The sequence below is a fragment of the Meleagris gallopavo genome, chromosome 4 (genome assembly GCF_000146605.3).
Source record: "Meleagris gallopavo isolate NT-WF06-2002-E0010 breed Aviagen turkey brand Nicholas breeding stock chromosome 4, Turkey_5.1, whole genome shotgun sequence".
Lineage (NCBI taxonomy): Eukaryota > Metazoa > Chordata > Aves > Galliformes > Phasianidae > Meleagris > Meleagris gallopavo.
In genome coordinates this window covers 17293615-17321378 of record NC_015014.2, presented here as the reverse complement: position 1 = coordinate 17321378, position 27764 = coordinate 17293615, and the positions used below count along the sequence as shown (strand labels likewise).

The window sequence follows — 27764 nt, the reverse complement described above, 5'->3', positions numbered from 1 at the left end:
AAGGCAGCAGAACGAGGATTTGACCAACGCTGTTAGAAAGAGAATTAAGTATTTCTCGAATAAGAGTGCTTCATGCTGTCCCTTGCAAGATGTGCAGGTTGGGGTTCTTTGTGCTGTCAAGCAGGAGGGCGTCTAAAGCTCTGGTCAAGTCATAACAATGTAAAAACAACAAGTAACAGCTGAACTCCACCGAGAGCAAATGCTTCCTTGGGAAAGGAATGATTATCTGTCTTACCTGCCATGCCAGTGTAGCAAGTCCAGTAACTTGACTTCTGGTAGCAGCAGGCATTTGCTGGAAGGAGTCCTTTTCCTTTTTTATGCCGAGGGCCTCGCTCAGCAAATGTCTAAGTGACTGTTCTTAAAATGGTCTCTTTTTTCCTTTTGCTGTTTCTAGCTCAGCACTCTGGCTCTCTACCTGCAGGTGATAGTTTTTAGCTCAGAAGGCATTTGGTTTATCTTCATGTCTGTCAGAGCAGCAGCTTTTGCCTAACAGGAGCTTGTTTTGGATTCTCTGGTGCGTGGTGCTTTGCCAGGGATGTCTGCAGGGTGTGCTTCACAGACCTGCAGAAGCCAGAGCTGATGTCACCTCGTGATGTCCACAAAGTCCTTTGTTCAGTCCAGGGGTATTGGTAGAGACTGGGACTGTCTCAAAAGATATCTGTTCCTCCAGGGATTATTTTACTTAGCTGTATGCACATAGCCTAATTCCACTAGTGGAAAAGCAAGGTAACTACTTAACCTGGTGTATGGGCCTGAGGATGAGATTGGGATGGGAGATGGCACCATTCTGACTCTGTTTTTATCTGCTCAGGTGAAACTGGCATTGGCAAGTCAACATTGATGGACACTCTGTTCAATACAAAGTTTGAAAGTGAGCCTGCTACACACAATGAGCCTGGTGTGAGATTGAAAGCCAGGAGTTATGAGCTCCAGGAGAGTAATGTCCGTCTGAAGCTGACCATTGTTGACACGGTTGGATTTGGAGATCAAATTAACAAAGATGAGAGGTAAATTTATTTCTACTGGGAGAAGGAGTCTTGGTACTGATATGCTCTGAGATCAGAAAGTCTCGATCCTGTGTGGGAAACAGGGTAGGTCCCCTGTTCTGGGGATATACTGTGATTCTAGTGTGGCAGCTGGCACTGCTGACCCTGAGAAGTGGGTAGAAGTGGCAAGAAACTGAAGAAGCAAAATGATCAAGTAGAGGATTACAAAGCTGGAACTACATTTCTGCCGGCCTTATCGTAGCATCACTAAGGTTGGAAAAGACCTCTAAGATCATCCAGTCCAACCCATCGCCAACAAGTCCACTAAACCGTGTCCCTTAGTCTACACATTTAATGAACACCTCCAGGGATGGTGACTCCACCGTCTCCCTGGGTTCCAATGCATTACCACTCTTTCTAAGATGAAGTTTTTCCTAATATCTAATCTGAACCACCACTGACAAAACTTAAGGCCATTCTGTCTTGTTCTGTCACTGTAACCTGGGAGAAGCCTACCCCCACCTCACCACAACCTCCTTTTGATGTTATTGTAGAGTGCTCAGGTCTCCTCTGAGCCTCTTCTCCAGACTGAACAACCCCAGTTCCCTCAGCCACTCCCCATAAGGCTTGTGCTTCAGACTCTTTGCAGCTTCATTCCTCTTCTCTGGTCATGCTCCAGGGCCTCTATCTTTCTTGTAGTGGAAGGGTCAAAACTGAACGCAGTACTAGAGGTGTGGCCCCATCAACTCCAAGAACAGAAGGATGATCACTTTCCAAGTCCTGCTGACTACACTATTTCTGACACCAACCAGGATGCTGTTGACTTCTTGTCCACCTGAGCGTACTCATGTTCAACCGGTTGTTGACTAATAGCCCTGGATTCTTTTCTTCCACTCAACTTTCCAGGCACTGCCCTATGCCTGTAGTGATGCATGGAGTTAGTTTTTGTAACCAAAATGCAGGACCTGACGCTTAGTCTTTATGAACCTCATGCAATTGGCCTCAGCCCATCTATCCAGCCTATCCAGATCCCTCTTTAGAGCCTTGCTACCCTAAGGCAGATCAACACTTCCTCCCAACTTGGTGTGTTCTGCAAACTTACTGAGGATGTGCTCGTTCCTCTCATTCAGATCATCAATAAAGATATTGAACAGGACTGCCCACAATACTGACTCCTGAGGAAAACACTGATGACTGATCTCCAACTAGATTTAACTGCACTCACCACCATTCTCTGGGCCTGGCCACAGAGCTTAGATTTTACTTAGAGAAGAGTATACCTGTCCAAGCCATGGGCTGCCAGCTTCTCCAGGAGACTTCTGGGGGAGATAAAAGTCAAAGACTTTACTAAAGTCTAGGTAGATTACTTTCACAGCCTTTCCCTTATCCAATAGGAAAGGTCACCTGGTCATAGAAGGAGATCAGGTTCCTCAAACAGGACCTGCCCTTCATAATCCTATGCTGTCTGGGCCTGATTCCCTGCTTGTCCTACACATGCTGTGTGATTCACTCAAGGTGATCTGCTCTGTGAACTTCCCTGATGCTGACGTCAGATGTTCTATGGATCTTCCCTCTGACCCTTCCTGTAAATGGGTGTCATAGTAGTGACATAGTCTCCTGTCACCTAGATCCTCCCTGTTTGACAAGGACTGCTGAAAAATGATGGAAAGCAGCTTGGTGAGCACTTCTGTCAGCTCCCTCAGTACCCATGGATGAATCCCATCCTGACCCATCAACATCCTCGTTTGCTTGTCCCTCAAGCTCCAGACCCTCATTTCTATAGTGGAAGGGCACCTGAAAGGGCGAGGTGAGGATGGAGGATATTTGCCTACCACCCTATGGAGAGATCTGTTTCCATTCCTCCCTGCCTTTTAAGTTTCCTTCTCCCTGATGGCAAGAGGGTAGGGGACCCTCTGCTACTCGCCAGATGTCCCCATTGGTGCTTTTCTTGCAGTGTTGGCAATGTTTCCCTCCACCCATTCATCTCCCTTTCACACTCCCTGATATGCCTTAACATCCTAGTGATGACTGCTAAGTGAGCTGGTCTCTTGAGCTGGCAATTGCTCCAGGCAGCTCTCTGCTTGCCCTGGGGTCTTCCTGATTTCAAGACCCTCCCTTGCACACTGCAATGCCCTGCTCCTGTGCACAACTGCCTGCCTTGTCAAAGAGTTGATGGTGGTCATCTACTTAGCACCCTAATGGCTTTTGCTCATTGCGCGTATTTCCAGCCAGCAACCATCAAGTGAAACTGGCTTCAGCAAGTCAATGTTGACGGACACGCTGTTCAGTACAAAATTTGAAAGCAAGCCTGTGACACAAAGCTGGCGTGAAATCTTCTTTCAGGTAACTAGTGATAGGATGAGAGGTTATGGCCATAAGTTGCATCAGGGGAGGTTCAGGTTGGATATCCGAAAAAATTTATGCTCAGAAGGGTTAAAAATGCAGTGGCACAGGCTGCCAGGGAGGTGGTGCAGTCACTCTCTCTGGAGATGTTCAAGAACCATGTGGATGTGGCACTGAGGGGCATGATTAGTGGGGATAGTGGGGAGGGAATGATGGTTGGACTTGATGATTTTAGAGGTCTTTTCCAACTTTAATGATTCTATGATTCCATGATGCTATCTCCTCAATTTCAGGATACACCTTGCACACCACAATCCCCTGCTCTGCTGCTGAACGTACCTGCACCAGAGGTGATCCCCTTTGTCTATGTGCAGCTTAGTTTGAGTATCTACCTGAATTGAAACATAGAAATACTTGAATATGCATTCTCATGTTGCAATTGCTTTTCCATCTTTAGGTGACTAGAACTCAGATTGTAGTTCCTGCCCACACCATCTTGTGTTGCTCAAGACCAACTGAGTTTTGTTTTAATCTAGGCACAGATTTTCATGTTGCATGTGTGAAGTAAATATTCTGGACAGCCTGTGTTGTGCGCAGCCTGCACAATCCCTTATACATGTCCACATGGATTTTTGCTCTTGTTATGTTTAAAAACAGTCACTTTGTGATAATGGCTAAAAAGCTAATATTAATGCATTTCCTACATTTTGGAGCCATACATTCCCTCATTACAGCAGTCCCATCTTCCTCTGCAGTCTTCTTTGCAACTCTGTTCCCTGCTCCCAGATAAATGAGGGATGCTGGCTGTCAATGTGTGCACTGAGCAAAAGCCATAAGGGTGCTAGGTAGATAAACAGCATCATCTCTTTGACAAGGCAAGCTTAAAGTGAAAGATTCCACTGACAATTCTGTTAGTGTGGAGACTGAGCAGACACCATTTCTTGTTCCCCAATGAAAACTTTGATTTTTTCAAAAATATCATTATTTTTACAACGCTTTCTTTCTGGAATGCTTCCATGCTCCCTGACCTGCTACTGAAGTGCAACTGTTGTCCTTGTTTTGCTGTTCCCACTCCTAGCCAAAGCTGTGGAGCTGATGCAGAGAGGCACACACGCATCCTGGAAGGAGCTCTGCACATCAGACAGTGCCATATGCTCTCAGGCTAGAACAAAAGCTGCTCAGAAGAGGAGCAGGTGCTCGGAGTGGGGATGCTCCGCAGCTTGTTACTGCCGGGTCACTTTGCATTTGCTTTATTCAGCAGACAAATGCTAGTGGTATGGATATTGAAGTCCCTCTAACAGCCAATTGGAGAGCAGGGCCAGAGACAGTCTGCGTTTTGCTCTGTCCCGGTGCAAAGCTCTGCTTTTGTATGGACTTTTCTCTGCCACATGTAAAATCTTGCTGCTTTATTAGTTTTTTGTGCCTGCAAATTAACTAATAGTGCTCAGTGGTGTTTTCTGGGTGTCCGGTGTCAGTGGCCATTGTGCAGCAATGGCTATTTCCTGCTATAGCTCTTCCTTGGTAAATTGAGCAAGACTCTTTTCTATGTAAGCCACAGTTTTGAGCAGCTTGAACAGCTGCAGTGGCATCTGGAGCAGAGGGTCAGGATAAAAACCTTGTTGACTGCCTGTTGTGTTTCCTGGAGGACCTGAAAACACCCCATTGCTTGTTTCCTCACAGCCTCTCCTAGGGAGGACATGAACATCACTATGAATCCAATACTTGAGATAGTGGCAGTGTTGTCTGGTCCCAGTGCCATCTTCAGTGGTCTTAATTGGGCCAGAGGTTCTGAGGTTGTCCTGGTGGAGAAAACAGCAAACAGAAAAGTTTCTTTTCTAGAAGTATAATCAGTCAGATCAGAGCATGTTAAACCATGTCAGCTTTTTTTTTCAGTCAAAACAGTCCCCTCATACAGTCTCAAACATGCAGTGACTTTTGAGTTTTGCTCACAAGCTTCAATTCCTGAAAACTTTTTTGTCTTTTATTCCCTGTGTATATCTCTCTTTCCTCTTTTAAGATCACAAACAAAATTATGGAATAAAAGGTGGAGGTAATTTCATGGTTACATTTTCTTGTTTCTGGTGATTTTCAATGGTTTTGTCAGATCAGTGGTTCAGATCTCAATGGGAGATACTCCAAAACAGAATTTTCTTCAGAGTAGCAGCTTTGTGTGCACCTAAAGTCCAGGGTCTCTGCCACATCTCCTTGCTAATTTGTCCATAATAAACTCCTTGTGCACTAAGCAAAAGCACACACTTGGTAGGAAGGGACAGTAGGTTGGATGGGGATGGTATCAAATGCAGCACTTTTCTTCATAATGCGCAGAGCACCCGTGAAGCTTCCTGAGTGCTGTTCAGTGACTTGTGTTGTCTGAGCAGTAAATGTTTGCTCAGTGCTCTCTCTTCTCTCTCCTCAGCTACAAGCCCATAGTAGAGTACATTGATGCGCAGTTTGAAGCCTACTTGCAAGAAGAACTGAAGATCAAACGATCCCTGTTCAATTACCATGACACCAGAATTCATGCCTGCCTGTATTTCATTGCACCAACTGGACACTCGCTGAAATCCCTAGACTTGGTCACCATGAAGAAGCTCGACAGTAAGGTACTTGCTGGCATGTTATGCCCATTGCACAGCTCTGCTGGTTTTTGTGGATTTTATGACGTTGCCAAAGACCTAGCTAAACCTGCACAGAAAAATACTGTCTGGGTTTAGCAGCACGGAATGGCAGAGATGTGGTGTGAAAATTTTATTACCTCGGGCTGGCTGCTGGGATGGGTCATAATTCAGTGGTTCATACCTTGCACAGATTTAATAGAAGTGTAGGCTCTCATCCTTTTCCGGTCCCATTCCCAGTTAGGAAACTAGACTGCTTTGCTTCACAGCTACGCTGTAAAATTAACAACGGGAGAGCTGTGGTTTAACACTGCCAAGTTCAGTGACACGTTTATTCACAACTGAAAGATCACTTGGCTGCTGGGTGAAAAAAGCATTTTTTCCTCTTCCAACCCATAAACAAAAATGAGAGGTTGAAGTTGAACTCAGCTAGTTCTGCACTAAGTTTTTTGCCATCTCTAGTTTACTTTATCCAGTGACTAGTTTTGGTATAAAACCTCATATAAGTATATGTGAGAGGGAGACAAGTACATCCAAACACTTAAGGTCACCTTACAATCAAAGAAAAACAAATCAGAATGCTGCGTCTGTGTGCTCTGGGCACATCCAGCTAGACACAAATAGTGATTTGTACTTCAAGGCAATGTAATGTTACTCTAACCATGATATGATAAACACCAAGAATCTGAATAAATTTTACTCTGCATGCATTTTTTCAGTTACCCTCTTCAGTAGCAAAAACAGGAACTGAACTCGGTTTTAAGCATGGTAAGCTACTAATTAGTAAGTAGTTTTGATGTCTCTTCTTTCAGGGAAAATAACCATTGTACAAATGTACATTCAACTGAGATTTCTCTGTATTTCTATATGTCATAATTAAGCAATTTAAATCTGTCCACCCTGCTCCTGTGGATTCTGATTCTGCAAAAGATAAATGATGATAATGCTTCTTTATTTCCTAGAGTGACCCATTGATTGGGGTTTATTACAGTGATGGAGAAACATCCCTGCTCTATCCAGCTTAAAATAGGGTTATGGTGATTAACCCAAAATAAGCTAACTGGCGTTCATCCCCATTCTTTTGGCAAAAGGAGGATTTAATAACTCCAGGACATCCTCTGAACAGAATTAACTGATGTAATATAAGAGGATTTTCAAGTACTGTAGATAAAATCCCTTCATATAGGTCAATATTATCATCTTCCACGCTAGCAATATTGTCTGCTGTTGCATAGGAGGAGAGCAAGAGAAAAGCAAGTTCTGGAAGATCAAAGACAGAAAAATGGTCTGTCTAGAGGGAGTGGAAAGGAAATAATGCCACTTTCCTTCTTCTTGCATGCCCCTAGCTTCTGTCAGCAAAGCAGACACTTACGTGATGCTTGCTTTTTGTGGATCAGTTCAGCTCCATCTAGACTCTGCCATCTCCCAGTGGCTTTCTCATGCTGCCATTTGCTGTTTACGGTGTTGCACATTGTGTGGGGAAGAGAGTCAGTCCCTTATCTTTAATTTCTGTTAACCACATCATGCTGTTATCTTTGATTGTCCAAGAGCTGTAAAGGGACAAAACCAATCCTTGCTTTGTAGTGCAGTGGTGTAGTAGAGTGCGTGCAGACATGTGGGTGGAGGAGCAGACCTCTGTTACTGCTAGCTCCCATCCTGCTGTGGTGGGACAGCAGCCCCATAGTGTGCCTTTATGTCCCTGATAGCAGCACTCAAGTGAGCTCCTGTGGGAGGCTGTTGTCTGAGTTTGTCACAGCCACCCAGCCTGCTGTGGCTCAGAGAAGTGCCTCGCTGGTAATTTCCTTTTTTTTGGAACAGCTTGTAATAGTCTATGACAGCATTTCCTGTCCAGCCAATTTGGATGAAGAGGGGAATATGACAGAGACAGGAAATAGCATGTTGCCAAATTGCATTTGACTTCTTTTTAAGGCCATAATTGCTGCTGCCTGAATATCCTGACTACGGCAGCAGCCATGGGGAAGTCTTCTGCTGGGTTGGTGGCAGCTGGTGGCACTGCTGGGGCTATTGCTGCAGGATGCGCGCGCTGCCCTGTACTCTTCACATGGTGCAACATGTGCAGTGCTGTCCTTGTCTTGCAGGTGAACATCATCCCCATCATTGCCAAGGCTGACACCATTGCAAAAAATGAGTTGCACAAGTTCAAGAGTAAAATCATGAGTGAGCTGGTCAGCAACGGCGTCCAAATCTACCAGTTCCCAACAGATGAAGAGACAGTGGCCGAGATCAATGCCACGATGAGCGTATGTTTTTCTTTGAGTTCTGCTCCCCTTGCTTTCTCTGGGGCCATCCCCAATGGCTGGGCACATTATACTATCTTTCTTTTGGCTTTTGAACTGTGTTCTGAGCACAGAAACCAGGCTGTCCAGAAGGCTCTTGGCACTGGAGGTACGTAGGCTGCCTGACCTGACGCATTTTTTTGTCTGCCAAGCAATTCTCCTTTGAGCATTTTTTACATCCTCCCCTCTTCACAGTGTTCCTATCTCAGGGAAGGAAGAGGATGGGAGGCAAGGCCTGGAGCAGTCAAGCAGAGGGCTGAGGTTTGGGTTTCCTGTCCTGAGTGACCATTTGGTGCTTGGTGGGGTGAATCACTTCTGCCTTTGTCTTGTTTTCTAGTGAAAGCGGGGTTGCCATTGATGCTCCGGCTCTTGGCAGGGCCAGTGGCCATCAGTGGCATGGGCTCTGCCTTTCATTTCCTTCCCTTTTTGAGCAATAGCAGTGGGAACTGAGGGCAGACAAGACTGGGGTAAAGTGAGCACTCAGTGGGTTTTACACTGAGAAATGACAGTTTGCCATGGTTCTGATTGAAGTGCAAGGGGAAGAATGTGAGTCCCAGGTTTCTGGCAGTGCCATGTCTTCACTGCAGGGCTCATAGGGCCATTGGGTGTCTTTAGGAAGGCAAGTAACACACAAAGGGATGTGCTGATTCCAAAGTAAGTGCATCTAATGTGAGCAAGACTGTGAGTGAACAGAAGATTGAGTTGCTATCAGCATTTCACAGGGAGTAGAGGTGTCATAATTAAGCCATTTCCTTGTAACTTGAAGATTTGTGGGAGTTCCCTGCACAGCTGCCTGTAGACAGGCGATTTCCACATGCAGCTGCATATCAGACCCTCTCCAAATCTCTGCATTGTCTCCCCTTTTTCCCCATCAGTGTTGTGCTTGCAGCAGGGGGATGCTGGCACAGAGAAGAGACATGCTTCTGCCCAGGCGTTGTGTGTGTGCCGTTTTCCTCTGCAGGGAAACTCCTTTGCCAGTTAATCACATCCTCTGGAGCTTGGCTTTTCCCCTTCCTGCCCAGCCCATGACCACAACCTGGCCGCTGAGGCACCACGCCTGGAGCTCACGCCCAGCCGCTTTGGATAGGAGAGCGCTGTGGGCTGAGCTGGCGGGAGAGGCAAGCTTCCTGCTGGCAGCAGCTGTGCTTCTGGGAGCAGATCCCAAAGTGCTGCTGCCACACCCGCAGAGAGACTGGGATGCAACAGTGCTTGGTGACTCAGTCGTGTCAGCCCTGGGCTGGGTCACATAGGCTCTTCCCCTTACTCACGGTTTTGTCTTTTCAAAGAGGAAGCATTAATAATTATTACAAGCGGCAGAACCTCACTGAATTTTTAGCCTACCTTGCTTGGGAGGATGTATGTTATTTCCTTTTTCTCTTTTTTACTATTTTTTCTTAGAGTTCAAATTCAATTCAGTCTTGTCTTTTTCTGTGTTAAACATGGTTGTGTATTGTAATTATGTGTAAAATATGTGCACTTCTTGTATTTTTAGGAATTCAGAGTTTGGGACTTGAGGTTTGAGCAGGTTTCTAATCCAGACTGTCCTGTTGCTCTTTCTAAAACACTGGCTGAATTGCAAGGAGACTTAGTAACTTAAATCCAGCACAGCTGCCACAGTAAAACAGCTTTCTTTAGAAACAATCCCAGCCAGTGCATCAAAGGAAATCCCTAACCTCAGTGTCCCTTTTCTCCATAGGTCCACCTTCCATTTGCCGTAGTTGGTAGCACTGAAGAAGTGAAGATTGGCAACAAGATGGCAAAAGCCAGGCAGTACCCCTGGGGTGTTGTACAGGGTACGTACCAGAAGCACAGATAAGTCCTTGTCATCTTGTCTCATTCTAAGGAAAGGTGCATTGATCTCTGAGTGCCCCTAATCAAAATCTGTCTTGGGAAAGTGAGATCGCCGCTCTAAGGCTTCTCCTTAAAAACAGGGCTTTGTGACCTGGAGATGGATGGGATCCAGCCTGGCCGCTTGCTTTAGGGAAGAACAGGGTAATCCTATTAGGAAATGTTAAATGACTGACTTCTGAAATGAAAGCATAAATTGTCCTCTCTTCTGTGTGCTTTTCTGCCAGTAATGAAGCATGAGCAATGGGGAAGATCTGAGCAACTGGTTTGGACTTTGTACACAAGGCAGAATAAAAACATATAGCCGAGGGAGAGGCGAGGGGGTGTTCCAGGGAGGGGAGCAGGTGCTGTGCCCTACCAGCTTCCTTCAAGCAGGAGCAGAACCAGTCCAATACTGACTGCTTGGTGTGTCTTGTCCTGGTATTCTAATCCCTCATAAAGCTAACTGAGAGCAGAGTTTAGCTCAGTTTGTTTGAAGCCCGGACTGTCCCAAAGCTCCCTAAGATAGAGCTGGCTCTCACTTTCCCAAATGGTGCTGGGAATTGGAGGCTTGAGACCATGCTGGTCTGTTGGTGATTTTAGCTGCATATCCAACTGGAGAATGGCCCACTGAGCTGCAAGGGAGCATCCACAAAACAATTCTGCAAAACTCACCCCATTTTTTTCTTCAATAACACAAGCTGAGGCAGCCTTGGATTTATTGTCTATGGCTGTGTGTGCCAGAGGGTAATTCTGGGAATAGCTGACAGTTAGGAAAGAATCTCTGTTTGGTAAGTCTTCTACTTGACATGTATCCTGCTGGGTTCTTACTGTTCCCAGAACTAAGAGCAGATAGTCTAAGAGATTTATCTGGGTACCAGAGGGACTTTGAAGATCTGGCCCTAAATTGCCCCTTTCCAGTGAGACAGCTGCTCCGATCTCTGAAGGGGAGCAGCTGGAGTACTCTGCTGGGTCCCCAAGGGCAGATGCAGAGCTAGCAGCAGAACTGCTTGCTGCTTGCTGTTGGATCCTAAAAAGAGAACTTCCATCCCTTGTTTTTCAGAATACTCAAATTATTTGCTGCTCTGAAGCATGCAGCTCTCTCTGGTCACAGACCCCTTGGAGGCTGAGCTGCTTGCTTTGCCAGGAGCTGAGTGGGGCATGCCAGAACCCGTTGAGCATAGAAATGGTTATGAGAGCCCACATTCTACTGTACTTGTGAGTTGCCACGCTCTCAAGCCCAGAAGTAGAGGTGTAGGGCTCCTCTGTAAGGTCAGCTGCCACAGAAAAATCATCTCTGGTGGGGTATTCTCAAAGCCTCAGGAGACTTTCTGGCTGCCTGCCATGACCCTGTTGGTGACTTGCAGTTAGAGTGAGTTTGAGTGGGAAGCACAGTCCCATGTGCAAAGGGATCATATCATCACCTTGCTAGTGAAGAAATGCGTGTGGAACCAAAGAAGGGAGAAGGATGAGAGGTAATGGCTATAAATTGCACCAGGGGATGTTTGGGTTGAATATTAGGAAGGATTTCTTCTCAGAAGGATGGGTAATGCATTGATACAGGTTGCCCTGGGAGGAGGCACTGTCCCTGGAGGTACTGAAGATGTGGTACTGAGGGACGTGATTCAGTGGGCATGGTTCAACAGTTGGATGAGATGATTTTAGAGGTCTCTTCCAACCTTAATAATTCTATGATTCCAAGGAAACCTGGCTGCTGGATTTAATGTGCTCTCTGTGGATGGCCTGTCTTTGCAGTTGAAAATGAAAATCACTGTGACTTTGTGAAGCTGCGGGAGATGCTGATCCGAGTGAACATGGAGGACTTGAGAGAGCAGACACACACCCGACACTATGAGCTGTACAGGCGCTGCAAGCTAGAAGAAATGGGATTCAAGGACACAGATCCAGACAGCAAACCTTTTAGGTAGGCAGCTGTAAATCAGGTCTTGTACAGCCAGAGAGCTGGGAGCTCTTGGGGTTCCTAGTGTTTGCACTGACCAGGGGAGGAGTAGCCATGGTTAGTAGGAGCAGCTGAGATCTGAAGTGTGACTGGGGAGTAGAACTTTGCACAGTGCAGTCCTGCTCTCATGGCCTAGGATTTTTGCTGGAGAAACACGGGAAAACTTGGGTGGTTGACAAAGCCAATCATTGCCTTAATATTTTGAAAATGTCTGCAACCACATAGAAGAGCTATACATGCCTTCTAGAGCCTGCGAGATGGCACCAGGATGCTTGAAGGCAGTGTGTTTTGAGAGTAGGATATGACTCATTTCAGATCAAGTTGCATCCTAGGAATTTAGGAGGAAAAGTATATGCCCACAGATCTATCTGCACTGTTGCTTAAGTTGTACCAGCTTTCTTTGTACCCTTTGAGCTCCCTTTGCTTAGCTGCATCAAATGTAAGCTGCTGGCTATCAGTTACAAGACCTTTCAGTCTATCTCCTACCTGCTGTTGGTCAGCCAGTATTGAGAAGCTTCGAAAAAAAAAAAAAAAATTTCTAAACACTTCTCTTAGAAGTGGGAATCAGTTTGTCACTGATCTTCATAAGCTGATGTTTGAAACTGTCTGTTGCTCTGTAAGACAGAGAGGCTGCTGTGATGCAGAGCCTGCCAAAGAGGATTGTTTCTGTTTCCTGATTTCATTGTGTTCTCAGCAATGTGGAAGTGGGCATGTTTTTGTAAGACACAGTAAGAGAGTTGGAAGTAGTCAGCAATCAGGACTTGTAGGTACGCCTGGTTAGGATCAGTTAACATCAGTTAGCATTCTTGGTGAGTTGTCATTTTCAAACTAGAAAAAGCTCTTTTGGGGATTGCAAAGCGGATCTTTCTCAGTTTTGCTGTTGCTTTCCTAAAACCCTGTGAACTGTCCAGTCTTCAGTAATGCTTACGTTCATCTTCCTGCTGGCAGAATCCTTCCAGCTTCCCGCAGAGCTGGGTGGCTCTGTTGAACCGAACACTTGTTTAATTGCTTTGGAAATTCCTCCTGATGCTTTTTTCCCTGGGAGAAGGGCAAGTTTTGAGATGGTCAGGTGATATTTTAGTGGCCCCCTTCCTCCTCTAATGCAGACACAACTTTCTAGCTGCCAGCTCACTCGGCCAAGAGTCAGGGCCAGGTGCAGTAGCTGCATTTTGGCTGTATCCTTCCTGAGATGAATGCGATCTGTGCATTGAGATATGAACTGATTGCCGAAGGGGAGATCCTGCGATAAATGTTCTTGTTGACTCTCCTGCAGTTTTCCACATTCGGTCCAAGGTGCAGTGTGAAGACAGGGCCATGGTCTGATGCTTTATTTTTGTTTGTTTTATTGCTAGATACAGTTTATACCGTCACTGACAGCTTTGTTGGTTGGAAACCCAACTCATTATCCAGGGATGACAGCTGTGTGGGAATTTGGGAGCAAATGTTTGTTTTCTTCCTCTGTTTCCTGTGCCTCCCCACCTTTTTCCCAATAATTGCACCCGCTGCCTTAGCAGCATCCCACGCTCCTCTGCCCCAAGGGAGAGCAGTCAGGATTACACATGCATCTTTTTCTTTTCATTGACATTAGTTTGTCTCTGTAATGCCCATGCATATCAGGAGGTGACATGCCAGTATCTGAAATGGTAGCCATGCAGATCACCTCAGAGAGGCGTTATTTGTCTCTAATGTTCACTGAGGAAAAGCTGGGTCCATGCTGTTGCAGGAAAGCGGTGGAGTGCGACTTGTGCCACAGCACTGAGTTTGCTTTGGTTAGGGGTTTGATTTGTGGCTTGCTGAGATTATGCAGCTACGTTTCCTCTGTCGTGGAGAAATTGTGCTGAAATCAGTCAAGCTCAGTTCTGTTATAAAGCCCAAGTGTGAAGCTTTATTGGATTTCCTTTCTGAGAGCAATGGCTTAAGATGGGTTCAGCCCGTCCCTTCCAGGAATCTAAGGAATTTCCATTACTTCCTGTACACGAGGCCTCTTTTGACCAAGCTATAAGTAGAAAGGAAATGAAAACGTACAGAATTTCTCCATCTGGTACGTGCTAGTTCAGAGCAGTTCACTCTGGCTGCTTCCTCCCCCTCTCCAATAAACAAACAAAACTCATGAACCCAAGCTGTTTGACTGAGGCCAGTGTATATTCGAAATGAGGAAAACAGCATCTTTGGTTCTCTATGTTGTTCTTGAGACTGGTCATCAAAAGTATGCCTTTGCCCTGTGTCTGGGTGCTGGGAGCTGCGGGGACAACTGCTCTTCAGCCAGTTTGCACTGGAGAGCCCTTCATAAACCTCAGGGGGATCTGGGCAGTTACCCAGCCAACTGATGGTGATGAGTGGGTGGTTGCAAAAAGGAAGCTGGCAAAGCATTTACAAGGTCGTCCTTTAATGTGGGGTGCGTTTGTTGGGAAATCCAGATACTCTTGGAGCATATGTTTGTGCACTTAAAAAGCAAATTCCCTTGTCATCTTTGTCTGTGAGAAGCTGTGGGATTCCCAGTTGATTTGAACTGTTTTCCCTTGGGACTATAGGAGTTTTTTCAAATGCAGCCTGGAGCTGCTGGGTCAGTTTCTCTGTGAACTTGGGTTCTCTGGAAGTCAAAGTAGCTTCAATATGGAATTTGGTTTTCTAGCCTGAGGTTAATGGCAAGTATTTAAGAAGAAAGCTGGGATGAGCACTGAACCTGGACTCCTTGCGAGCCTTTCCCTGCTTACACATCACCTGGCATTGCATTTTTGGAAATGAGCTTTGCAAAAAGTTGTTGGCAGTGCGGGATGCAATTAGCAGTGTGTAGAGCTTTCCAGTTCAGTCCATAAGGCTCTACTGCTCCCTAGGATAGCGTGTCACTAATTGCTGATCCCATTTTTGCACCCTGAATAGTAAAGACCAATCAGCACTCAGGGTTTTGGATTTTCCTGTGCTAGATCCTTCAGAAGAATTTATGAATTGAGGTTTTATTGTCCACAGTCAGAGGATGAAGTCCAAGAATGAGTTTTAGAGAGGCTTCAATTCAAATGTCCAGATCTCTATCTGCTGAGAATGGAGTGACTCTTAATTCAGCCAAGAATCCAAAGGTGCCTCCTGCGCTGCTCTCACATGAAAAGATTTTTGTGATTTTACAGTAAGTGGTTCTCATTCAATATGTGAGAAGCTGTTGTGGTCAGCTGGGATCTAGTGATTGCTCCAGGGTGGCTAGTGCTGTGCAAGAAAGCTCTGGGCAGTCTCTCCTAAGTTTTTTTAGGACCGAATCAAAGCACCCATTGGTTAACAATGCTAGGCCCAAGACTTCTGTCTTTGTGTCTAGTTTTGTTCCCCAACTCATAGAAAAAATAACAAAATTACAGCCATAAGCTAGGAAAGACAAAACCTCGGCATTAATGGGATGAAGACATTCCACTGGCCTAGTGGTTAGTGTGTTCCTTAGGTTCATGCATGCAGCGAATGTCTCTGATTGCAGTGGAGTTTTCATTTAAAAAACAGAGTTTCAGAAAAGCTTCTTGGGGAAATAGTTATCATTCCCACACTATCGCGGTGGCAGAAATATCCAAACCCTTTTAAGGAATAAAATGAAAAGGAATTTGGCATCTAGAGCTCCTACAAGGCTCTGAAAGTCTCAGAGGTGCATGGACAATATACTTGGTGTCCCAATACTTGCTGTGGTTCTTCAGAGCTGGGGAAATAAAGGAATACAAGGAAGTGGAGAAGGAATAAAGGTATGAAAGAATCTAGTGGTGTGGTAATTCAGTGTAGGAACAATGCCTCTCATTTGCAAAAGCTTTGTTCTTCCTTGACAGCTAGAGGAGATAGAGAGGTCCTCCAAGGTGGCTTTATCTAAATAAAGCTCCTGGTCTGAATCCATTAATAAAAAGTAGTGAAAATTAATTTTGCTTCGTGTCAATGTCCTGCTTAATGAGCTACATAAAGCCAGGTTTTGCTCTGTGATATGCCTGTCTCTGCTCCACAAACCTTACGCTTCCAGGGAGATTCAGGACAGAGTGTGAGAAGTGAGGACACGTGAATCAAGCATGTATCAAGGCGTGTGAGCATCAGGGATTGCTGTAGGTGATTCCACAGTGACTGCTTATTTTGAAGGACAGGCATCCTGACTGTTAAGCGACTTACAGGATCCTTAAGTGTGCTCATTTTTGCTTGCTAGTTTGACCCCCTGACCAATGCTGCCATCTAGGAAGCTAGGACTGGTTTTGGTGGAGGCGTTCACGCTATTCTTGCGAGTCAGGGACCTCTGGTGACGTTTTGTGAAAATATGATGAAATCCATGACTCTGCATGAAACGCAGTTCTGACTGGGTTGGTTTTTTTGTTTTTTTTTCTTTCTGTGTTTTTGCAGTCTCCAAGAGACTTATGAAGCAAAGAGGAATGAATTCCTGGGTGAACTCCAGAAGAAGGAGGATGAAATGAGGCAGATGTTCGTCATGAGAGTGAAGGAAAAGGAAGCAGAATTGAAAGAAGCTGAGAAAGATGTGAGTATATTGTAACTCAAAGGATGTTGTATGAGGATTTGAGCTGGGCTTTTTCCAAAAGAGTATCCTAAGAACTTAGGCACCTTGATTCTAACATCAAGCCTGAAAAGCACCTTGCCTGTCATAAAGAGTTTCAGGGAACAGATGTGGACTCAGCCCTGTCACAGGCTTGTGGTGTGACCCCATCACATCATCGATCACACATCTGCATCAGGGAGGAGCAGAGAAAGCCCCGGAAAAGGTTATCACCTTGACTGGCTGTGTTTTCTTGCTTTGCACAAGAAAAGAGAGAGTCTGGTAGGTACAAAATGGCGAGGAGCAGAACGTGAGGCTTGGAAATGTACTTGTTGAGTTCCTGCAAAAACTTAAGTCTCACTGTCTGTGCTTGTGTTAATTGTAGAGCTTTTCTCACAAGGGCTGATGTGCTTGGAGGACAGATCAGTGACTTGTTATCAGTGCAGGGAGACCCCCAATGCTGATGGAACCGCTTTAGGCATCATTTCCTGTAACTTGAGTTAAACATTCTCCTTTTCTCTTCCAATTTATTGTCTCTGTCCTGGCAGCTTCATGAAAAGTTTGATCATCTAAAGAGGACTCACCAAGAGGAGAAGAAAAAAGTGGAAGATAAAAAGAAGGAGCTTGAGGAAGAGCTGAACAACTTTCAAAAGAAGAAGGCGGCAGCTCAGCTATTACAGTCACAGGCTCAGCAGGCAGGTTCTCAACAAACCAAGAAAGACAAGGACAAGAAAAAGTAAGCGGATGTCATCCACATCCTTTGTAGGGCTTATTACAATTTGGGGGGGTTGTTTTTTTAATTTCTTGCTGCATGTCTGTATTTGCTTTTTCCCACTACCAGACTGGAAACTGGGCTTTTATCAGACTGGTCAAATAAAATATTTTTTCTAAAGGGTGGGCCAGGGATACGATCTTAATTTTTCTCTGGAGGAGTATCTTCAAATCTTGCCAAAATCTGACCAGAATGGGAGAGCAATCAAATAGTGGAGACCTGTGATCTGCCCAGCATCTGCTGGATCAGCTCTGGGATGTTCTGGGTGCAGATTCATCTGTCTGAGCCAAAATTAAAAAGGGGTCTCTACCCATCCTTCCTCTCACCCAACAGTAGTCCCCAGTTCCCATTCTTTAAGGTTGTAGTTGTAAGTAGAAGTAGATCAGAAACGAAAACCACCATGTTATTTTTATGTGGAAATCTTAGTGCCAAAAGTGAATATTTGGAAGCTTGCTTTAGAGTCAAGAAGTTTTTCTTAGCAATTGCTATGGTACCATAACTGCAGGTAAATGGCATTTGTACTTGTATAGAGTTGACATAATAAGCTGCAAAACGCTCGTACGTTTTAATAAACACAATAGCACTGTTTTCTACTATTTTATATTTGTATGCTAGGAATATGATTCTCTACTCTCCAGTGCTCTGAGATTTCCGCTACTTCAGTAGTAACCAAGCATATCTGTGGACAGTCACTTGGGAAGCAGTTTTTTAAGATGTGTTCAGTTTGGACCTAGCTCTGCTTCCATTGAAACTGGAAGAACATTGCTATTGATTTGGGCTCAGGGTTAAGTCCTTGCAGAGCATTTCTGAAAACCTCTCTTTTGATCCAAGTAAGTTTAATCTCTTTGTGGCCTACACTTGGAGCTGGCTATGTTTAGCTTGCTGGTAGTGCAAGAAACTCGTAGTTATGACTTGCTACTGGCTACTTCACCATCCTTTTAAGAACAGAAGGTCCACTTAGATATTGTGTGCATAGTGAAGCCAGGCAGACATTGCAGAGGTGAAGCTGACTGTGCACAGTTTGTTTAGTGTAGTGTAGTGAGACAGATTAGTGTAACAGTGGCTACTTTGAAGCCTCCTGTTGTTACTTCCATCCATTTTTTTCCAGTACCCAGTAAGAAGATGCTCATGTGAGTCCTTTCTGGGTCATCTGCAATAATGACACTAGTTGATAACTGCAATCAGGAAAGCTGCAAAGGTGGTAAAATACCAGTCTCTCTGGGAAATGCCTCTTTCAATCCACACACAAAAACGACAGTTCCATGCAACACAGTACATTTCTTAAGTTGACTCTGGCAGAGTAAGCTACTCTATTAACACTAGGCTGTTACTGTTAAAAGAACTGAAATGCTGATAGGAATGTGGTACAGACTCTTCTGTCCCCTATGCTAACTTCAGCCAGCTCTGAGCTGTCTTATAGTGTGGGCTGTGAGGGTCTGTGGTATTGCATATATACTGGTATATTTTTATATTTTGGGAAGTCATGCAGATGCTTACTGCACATCCCATCTTTACAGCTGGGTCAGTTGCTGTCATTCATTGCTCTTGCCCCTGGCTTTCCACAGGGAAGTGGGGAGGATCTGGGGCTAGTTCCTCTTCTGATGTAAATTGTTGTAGCTCCTATGGAGCTGTGCTGCTTTACGCAAACTGAGAACTTGGCCTTTGGCACCCACTGAAATACAGAGGGCAACTGTGTGCTGCATGCTCTGCTTGGCTAAAGGAATCATTACAGACTGATCAGTGCTATGCCAAAGTGTAGAAGCGAGAAATGTCTGGCAGCTGACATCCCACTCCGTGAGAATGCCTGCAAACAGGGCAGGCTGAAACACCAGGTGCTGCTTCAGCGGTTCTGTAGTGTCTGAATTACTAACAGAGGCTTTAAAGGGAAATGTGTTTCCTTGTAGCGCATCCTGGTTTTTCTAAAGGCTTTAAATTTCTCTTGGCACTCCAATGAAAAGCCATGGGTTGTGTAGGTAAGGCTCTCAACCCTCTGTGCTGGCATGGGCTGTAGTGGTGCTTGTGTGGCTGCCAGAGGAAACCTGTGCCATGCACAATACCTGTAGCCTCCCAGCCAGGAATTCACAGGAATACTTCTTTCCCAAGGTGGGATCTGTTTTCTTCAGCTTGGACAACAGAGACTTTCCACTGTGCTGTCCAAGCTGAAGGGAAGGCTCAGCACCAAGGCTGCTGCTGGCACAAGACCATGAGGTAGACATCTTGGCCCCCTTGGCTACCTCTGCAGGACCAAGCTGTCTTCTACCTGATTTTTTTCTACTCCACTCAGAATCTTGTAGATTTATGATTTTTTCATCTTAAATTATTGCAATTCTGTCCTGATGACAGAGCTGCACAGGATAGCACATCTATGTGCCTCAACTCGTTGAGTCAGTGTAGCACAGACACGTACTCCAAGACTTTCTTAAGTCTGAGATTGAGCATGCTGCCATAATTTTGGGATGGGATTGTGCTTCAAACCCACACAATCTGAAGTTGGTTTCTGCCAATGGGTTTGGCAAAACCTTTTGAAAACAAGAGCAGCAAATGGCCTTTTGGTTCTTCCTGTTTGGTAGATCACCATGTGCAGGCCTCAGTGTCATTGGGTTACTTGCTCATCCTTGACTTGCCTAGGAGCCAGGACCATCTGTTTGGGCTCTGTTTTTGCCAAGATACTTCTGAAATCTAGATGGAAAAACTAAGTTCATTTCAATATAATAATTTCCAGTCCAGTGTTGACTCTCTAGGTGTTATGGTCCATTATTATTCCCAGAGCAATCCCTTAAGTATAGTGTACATATCATGGCCTGGCCCACCACTCTGTTAAAAGGCTTTAATGATGTCTAAAGGATCTGAATTGGGCTTGAAAACCAATTCTGGGGGACCTCGTGGTGCTCAGCTCTGAGATATCTGCATTTCAGAAAAGGCTGGCACAGCTTTCTATGAGAGTGCCCATGTTCAAGTAACCCAAACTGAACATCTCCAGCTGTGTCTTGCCACCACACATTTCCTGAAAATGCATAGTTTAAAGGCACCAGCCACATACATCTGTAACCCTGGATAACTTTGATGGGTGAATGTTCAGTAGTTCTTCCTTGATGGATTTATTTTTTACTTGTGCTTGTCACATAGGCTAGAGTAGAGCGCAGTCTTGAAATTTAATTTCTTTTTAATTCCATCTGCATGCCCACCCCCCACAGTGGGTTGCTGGTGTCCTAGTGTCAGCTCTCCCAGCTTTTCTTGATTTTGGTGGTTTTATTTTATTTTTTTTTCATTTTGGGTTCTGTTATTGCTAACTTTTGTTTTGTTTTGTTTTTTGTCTTTTTTTTTTTTAACTTGCAGTGCAAGCTTCACATAAAGCCTGTCAAGCCAAGGATGTTCCTGCATTCATCTGCTTTTGCAGTAATGTTTCTGCCATCTGTTTTTCTTTTTCTTTTTTTTTTTCTTCATTTTTAACCTGAATAACTATTAACTCATCTAATAACATAGTGGGAACAAGAAGGAAGAAGGGTTGCGTGCAGGACTTTGTGCAGCAGGAAGCTGAGGGGGGAGGAAGGGAGGGAAGCAAATGATACCACACATTTTTCTGGTCCATACCAGCAATGGTAAATCACTCTTGGCTCAGGTCTGAACTGAGTCAGGGCTGGAGTTTAATTCTACCTGTATCCCTTCAGTAGCTAATGTGTTAGAGCAAAATGAGCCCTGCTGTTGGGGTGGGATAAGGGGAGGTGGGTATCTGTGTGTAGATAACAAAAGCTTAACTGACCTTGCATGCTATTACATTTGCATGATTTTTTATTTTTTTTAAATTAGCTGCTGTTTTTGTTGTCTGACTGGATAATATTAGTTGGGCTGGATTTGTTGTCATGTGCTGGCACATTTTTACAGCCACCCTTTCAGGTCAGTGTAGTAGCTCCTTGCTGAATGGAGTGGTGGGAACTGAGAGGTGCTGCAGGTACCTGGAAAAGGGACCTCTTTTCATGCTTTCCATGCATTGCTTGCCATTGAAACCCAACTTAAAAGAGTGCTGGGTTTTTAGACTATTAGCAAGACATAGCAGCCCCTAAGGAATCAAAAGCCCAGGCAGGAGAAGGCGTACCCTTCGACATCCCCCTGCTGCCTTTGGGAGTGTTCCTGTGTACACATAAATACAGACCCCGTAGTTGCAGGATCCAGGTTTCCATGCTGAGAGAATGCTGTTTTGCTAACCAAATGGTGGTTAATGTGAAAGGTGGGAATTAGGGCCCCCATCTCTGGAGCTGCACACTCCAGAGCAGAAAACATGCCAATTCCTGAACGTTGATGGATGACTGCCCCATTGCCTGAAAAGCATCAGAAAGTTAATGCCTCCAACCCCGGGGAGCTTTGCACAACTGCTAACAGCCTGAGAGAAGGGCTGTCTCCAGACAGATTCATGTTGAGGAGGGGCCAGAGGTTTGTCACTACCTGCAAGTGACTCAAGATCCTTGCAGGGATGGAGAGCAGCCGAGCAGGGAGATGTGACATACAAACAAGACACCTCTAGCATAACCAGGCCTCACTCTGTGGTCAGCACGGTGTGAAATCAGTCTGCTTAATGTCTATTTTCTATGCCATTGCTTTTTGGACAGAATCTTTCCCTTCCTACCCAAGAAGTGGCGAGCCATGCTTACACTTTGACTGCTGGATTTCTTTCTCTTCTGCTGATGTACTGCCAGCATTTCCTCTGCTCCTAGCTAGGTAGTCTCCTCTTTCTTTCTTTAAAGCACTCCTAAAAATAACTCTCTCCACCTGAGTCTCACGCACTGCAGTACATTGCTTGCTTCTGGGATGGAATTTCTTGCCTCTCTAAATGTTCAAAAAAAGTCAGAATTGTCACCTTTTTATGAAACAAGTCAGAAGCACATTTTTTGGAGAGTTGGCTGACAAAATGTATTTGGGAGTTGACTTTATTTATTTGTGTTTTTTTTTTTTAAATCTATGCTTTTTAACCCTTACCACTTAACCATGGCTTTGGGAAGAGGAAATACAAATGCAGCCTCGTGAACATGCAGCAAAAATTGTAGATGAGTAAGCTGGGAATAAAAGTCATTGTCTTTTCTTTAGATCACACCTCCCGGTCTTATCAACCGTGATGTGCTTCCATCAGGTTAAATATGTTTCTTAGGGAGCTATTTAAAAAAACAAACCTATGATTTTTCTGGCTTCTGGCAAACTCGAGTTTAAAATCTTGAGTTATCAAGGGGGAAATCTGTGTGTTGGCACGAGCTATTTAGTCACATCACACGCTCCTGTCTCAAGCCTGAATGCTCGTGACAGTGTGCTTTTCTTCAGCTGTCTCTGTGCATGTCCTCTCTTTAATTACCAGCGCTTTGTGCCAAGTAGAAAACTTAATTTTACCATTTATTTGTCCTGCTTCATTTGACAGCCTTTCCAAGGGATGTTGCAGGGGAAGTCAGCCGAGTCTAGCAGTTTTTGTAGTTGTTGTTTGTTTTGTTGTTTTTTTTTTTAATAGAAAGCTGTGGCCAAATGCATTAACGTCTTTTTGATTGGGTTTCTTCCTCCAGTGAGAAGCAGGCTGTTCTGGGGAAACTGGGCTTAAACCATAAACTTGCTAAAGTGAAAGGTATTGTTTTGTTTTCTCTGCCAAAAGAGATGTTAAAATCTTTTTCTCCTCAGTCCCCCAGGCCATGTTTAGCTGGTTATTGCTGCACTTCTTTCTTTTCTTTACTTACGCCTTTTTTCACAGTAGTCCCTGGTTCTGCATGGAGTAAGCGATGCTTTCAGTCTAGCTGGATATGCTTTCACCTTGCATGTAAGTACAGTAATAAGAGATGCACCTTTCTGCTCACCGCTGATATGGGTAAACCGGTTGTGTTTTTCTGGGGGCTTCTTTAAGTCCACTTACTTACAAGTGGCGTTGAAAACCATTTAAAAACTTTCTATAATAATCTGCTTTTGCTGAGATTTTGAAGGAAGAAAAAAAAAAAAGCCATAGGGAACATAACATCCAGCTGCTGTTGAATGTCTGAAGTTACCCTGCATGGCTCTGCGGGTCTGCTGCTGACAGCGGGGACAGCAGCATGGTGTTGCGTTGCTCATGAGGCATTGCAAATGTCAGTGTAGTGAAGCAATGATGTTCAGTAGCTGCTAACGCTGCACGTCCCTGACACTGATGTAAACACAGGAATAGTATGGATAAGCAGGAAAGTGTAGGGGCATGTGTATTTCTGGGATGATGGTGTTCCCTGTGCAGGGAATGAACCCCAGAGGTGAGAAGGGAACGCAAGGCAGGCCACCAAGAGGTCTGTGATGGCTCTGCAGAGGTGGGCCTGCCTGTGCCCGGTGGGGCAGGGATTACCTTCTGGGTAACCCACTCCACACTTCTCTGTGGCCCAAAAATCACAGTACACGTTGCACTGTGTTGTGTGTGCTTTTGACAGCTTGAAATGCCATCAAGGAGATTTGCATCTCAGTGTCTCTCTCTAAGCATGCCCTTACCTAACATGAGCAGTGTTTCTGTGGGTAGTTCTTATCCTGCTTCTCCTAAGGTGTCCGAGTGCGGATGGAAATGTCTTTTTGTGTGTGCCATACCAGGTGTGTCCATCTGAAACCAGCTACCCTCACCCTCTGAGAAGTAAGCAGTGCGCACTTGTCTCTCTGCAAGGGCCCTGGCTGCATTTGCTGCATGCCAGATCCGCGTCACTCTTGTTAGCATGGGACAATACAGATATGAAGGGTTTTTTAATTAATGGAAAATAAAGCTGTGAACAGCGGTAGAAATATTGTATTTGTATACATTTTTAATATTCTGATTGCCTTAAACTATAGATGTAGAACTTTATTACCTTGCTATTTGGAAATAACCCATGTTTGTTACTAAATAATTGTGTAACCTACATACAGTGTTAATGCAAATTATATGTACGCATCTGTTAGATATTGTCACTTTATTTGATGTTAAAGTATTTTTTTTTAATTACAAATTGAATAATAACCCGGTAGCATAAGCTCAGTTCTTTCTTGTATGTGCTTTAGGCTGCGTACACAAGCAGTGCCAGCACTCGAAGTGGGGAGAGGAAATATATTTTTACCCAAACGCTTTGGTCTTTGAGTCGCCTTTGTGAGCTGGCTTTGCCGCTGCCGTAGCGGTGTGACAGGAGGGCTGAGGCAGTGCAGGTGCCCGGCGGGCTGTGCCGTGCCGTCACACCGTCTCCATACACTTGTGTTGGTGTCCGTCAGTCGCTGCCCGTGGCCGTCCCGAGTGCTGTGTGCGCTCAGGGCTCTGCTGCTGCTGCGGTGCCGTTGGTTTGGATGACACCTCCCAGCACGCTCCCTTCCTTCATGCTTTAAAATGCCGTCCCTCCTTTTCTTTTGTCTCTCACCTTTTGTGTTCCATTTCGATTCTGAACTTCTGTTTCTTTCTCTCTTTCTCTCTGTAGCTTCTTCTTTCTGTAAACGCCATTTGCCACAGCCCCGTGCTCTCCCAGCAGACAGCGGGCGCCGGAGGAGCCCGTGGGCCCCCGCCGGGAGAAACCATCTCATTCCTCCATCTCGTCCACTCTCCTCTCCTCCCTTTTGTTTCCCTCCTGTGCATCTTGAGGGCGCGTGGTGCTGTGTGTCTGTGCTGGCCGTCTGCACAACCGAGGCTGCCAAGTGTGACAGAGGTAACGACGTGAGGGGAGAGCTTGGCCATGATATGCAATATGGCACTGTGATCTCTTCCCTTTTCCCCATTTTTTTCCCTTTTGCCATAACGTGCTGCTGGCAATGAAGAGACTGGTGGACTGGCTGGTGGCGTGTGTGTAGCCAGAGGGCTCCTTGCTGCCTCTGAATCTGGAGCTGGGACACCACAGCCTCATCACAGGTGTTTCCCGCACTCCTCTGATGTGATGAAAATGTGTCCATAGACCCAGGTGCCTCCTTGGTTTTGATATGGAGCTGTGAGAAGCAGAGGTGGCTGCTGTTGCGTACTGCTGCACTGATGGATCTGTTCTGGACACTCAAAGCTTTGTTATTTTCTGGCTGTACAAGCAAAGTAGGTAGCTTCTCTTGTACAATTGAGCCGCACTGACTTATGCTTGGATTAATGGCTTCATTTTGTGCTTATGAAGCCTAATTAGTAATGATTTTTTTTTCCAACCATGAACATGGGGTACTTGTTTACTTCAGCTAAAGGCTCAAAAAGTGCCAAAGAGTTGTTCATAGGTTAGAAGGAAGCCTCTAAGCCTGGTGTGCAGTGACCTCTAGCTGCTCTGCTGCGGGTGGAAGGAGGCAGCCTGAGCCCCTTCCAATGTTTCCTGTATGGAGTCATGCACTTTAACTAAATACTGATGAATTTCTTCTCATCTGCACACCTCAGTCAAAGAATTAACCCCCTTTACTCTGCTGTGGATGGGTACTGCTGAATGTTTTGCCTCTTCCCATCAGTGTGTGGAGCACGAGCTGCCAAGGGGTTAGCTGGAGCCAGCTGCCTGTTTCCCAGAAGCACAATGTTTTCCAACACTGCTCAGTGGTGGGGGCTGAAGCTCCTTCCACACGGGTGCCTGTTTTTCTCAAGTGGTTAAAAAACCCTACAAACTGTTTATTCTGGAAACAACCAAGTAACTTCATAGTTACCATCTGAAAGATGATTAAATATTGGCCTTGTGTGTATGCAGTAGAAACTGTTATTTTAAATTTGTGGTGAGGGTTTCTCCAGTGGTAGCAGTGTGGCCTGTGAGACCCCAGAGCAGTCTCTTCTCTTGAAATAGAGTCCCTTGCTTCTTATCACGCAGTCCATTCTCGTGGGTGGGCACAGAGCTGTCTGGCTGAGCCTTGCCCTGTGTCAGCTTACCCGTGCCTTTATTTTGCAGTTCCTGGAGTTGTGCTGTGCTGATGCCTTGAGTCCTGCATGCAGTTCTGGCCCTTGTGTCTCCAGAAGGACACAGTGGAGGTAGCGAAATGGCATTGCAGTGCTAAATGGGATGGAGTGGCAGCCTGCCCCGTGAGACTGCTATTTGGAGAAGGAAAAGCTGATGAGGGTGAGCGTTGGCTCTGTGGTGAGCTGGAGGTTGCAGCCCATGTCCTCTAGAGGTCCCTCCCAGCCCAAATTTTTCTTTGAGTCTGTGTTACAGTGTAAGCCCACTGCTTGGGGGCTGGTGGTAGTTCCCAACTGCTGGTAACCAAATCAGCAGGACCAGAGGCAGGGGGATGCTCAGGGAAGGGGGAGGGAATCTGCTCTAACCATTGTGACTGATTTTCCTGGGGAGCAACTATGAACTTCTAGGCGTTGCCCAGGCTTAAGGATGTAGATAGGATGAGCAGGAGGTTAAAAAAGAAGCGTGTTAACAGAGAACAGAGCTGTAAGGAATCTTAAGGAATTGAACAAACTAAAACCTCTGCCATCCCTAACCTGATGGATACTGCTTGTGTCCCTTGTGTGTGGACACGGGGCAGGAGCTGAGCTGGGAGCTTTTGGGCTTTGCTGTGCTTCCTCCTTCACGCCCAGGTGTTACAGGTAGAGGTGTAGCTGTCAGCCCAGGGAGGGGATGGCAGTGTGAAATGTGTTGCTGGACAGCCCAGCACTCATTTGTTGATTGGCGTCACCAAATGTCCCCAGGGGAGCTGGAAAGCAGACTTACCCACAAGAGTCAGCAGGTGCCTGACGTTCTCAGGTCTTCCAAGCAGACACTTTGGGGCACAAAGGGAAAATGAGGTGTTGCAGTGTAGTGGCTGTGCAGCATGTTAAGGTGAGCTGACATTATTGCTACAGATCATGCTTGGAACAATTGGCAGTGCTCTGCTGACACAGGGACGTGGTGGTTGTACACTTACCGTGCTGACATGAGTGTTTTAGGTTGGATATTAGGAAACATTTCTTCTCAGAAAGAGTGGTGATGCAGTGGCAAAGGCTGCCCAGGGAGGTGGTGCAGTCACCATCCCTGGGGGTGTTCAGGGACCACAGAGATGTGCCACGAGGGACATGGTCAGCAGGCATGGTGAGGATGGGCTGGGGTTGGACTGGATGTTCTTAGTGGTCTTTTCCAACCTTCATGATTCTATGATTCTGCGTTTTGCAGCACGGCAGCACACTAGCAGGACTGCATAGGTAGGTCTGTCAGCCCAGGGCAGGTATCATCTGTCCAAACTGCATGCTGTATCAATGGTTGGCTGTATCCAAGAAAGACAATTGGTGTGGCTTTGTGCTCAGCACCAGCAGAGCAGGTGTCTCCCTCTGAAATCTGTTAGGGCAATTGGAGGTTGTGGAAGTGCTATGTTTGTGACACAGGGCAGGCACTGCTCTCATTCCCTCACCTTCTGGGAGGAGAGATGCCAAGAATGGAAACTGCCTCCGTGCAGAGGATCACAGCCATGGCTACAGCACTCACTGGAGAAGCAAAGAACTGCTCCAGCAGTCTCAGTGTTACCTTATGCTGAGCTTCTCTGCCTTCTGTTCCCAGCCCATCCCCACCTCTCCCTCTCCCTTTCCCTCTCCCTTTCCCTTTCCCTTTCCC

At 45.6% G+C, this 27764-nt stretch overlaps 1 protein-coding gene across 2 annotated transcripts; it reads left to right on the top strand.

Moving 5' to 3' along the window:
• Nucleotides 1–795: 795 nt before the first annotated feature.
• On the top strand, nt 796–25922 carry SEPTIN11 (septin 11). Of its 2 annotated transcripts, none has more exons than XM_010709670.3 (8): nt 796–1007; nt 5746–5932; nt 8044–8205; nt 9938–10034; nt 11824–11992; nt 16376–16508; nt 17072–17259; nt 24711–25922. In XM_010709670.3, the coding sequence occupies exons 1-8, from the start codon at nt 841–843 to the stop codon at nt 24724–24726; spliced, it is 1119 nt and encodes a 372-aa protein (XP_010707972.1). In that variant the 5' UTR covers nt 796–840; the 3' UTR covers nt 24727–25922. The 2 variants fall into 2 exon arrangements, with proteins under 2 accessions (XP_010707972.1, XP_010707973.1); XM_010709671.3 differs by lacking the exon at nt 24711–25922 and adding an exon at nt 20632–24367.
• Nucleotides 25923–27764: the final 1842 nt, after the last annotated feature.

Bases quoted from the DNA above. Each gene is read 5' to 3' on its own strand.
- SEPTIN11 (XM_010709670.3), top strand. From the start codon at position 841: ATGGACACTCTGTTCAATACAAAGTTTGAAAGTGAGCCTGCTACACAC. The intron at 5,933-8,043 runs GTACTTGCTGGC...CTTGTCTTGCAG, and splicing joins TGAAGAAGCTCGACAGTAAG to GTGAACATCATCCCCATCAT. The intron at 10,035-11,823 runs GTACGTACCAGA...CTGTCTTTGCAG, and splicing joins CCCCTGGGGTGTTGTACAGG to TTGAAAATGAAAATCACTGT.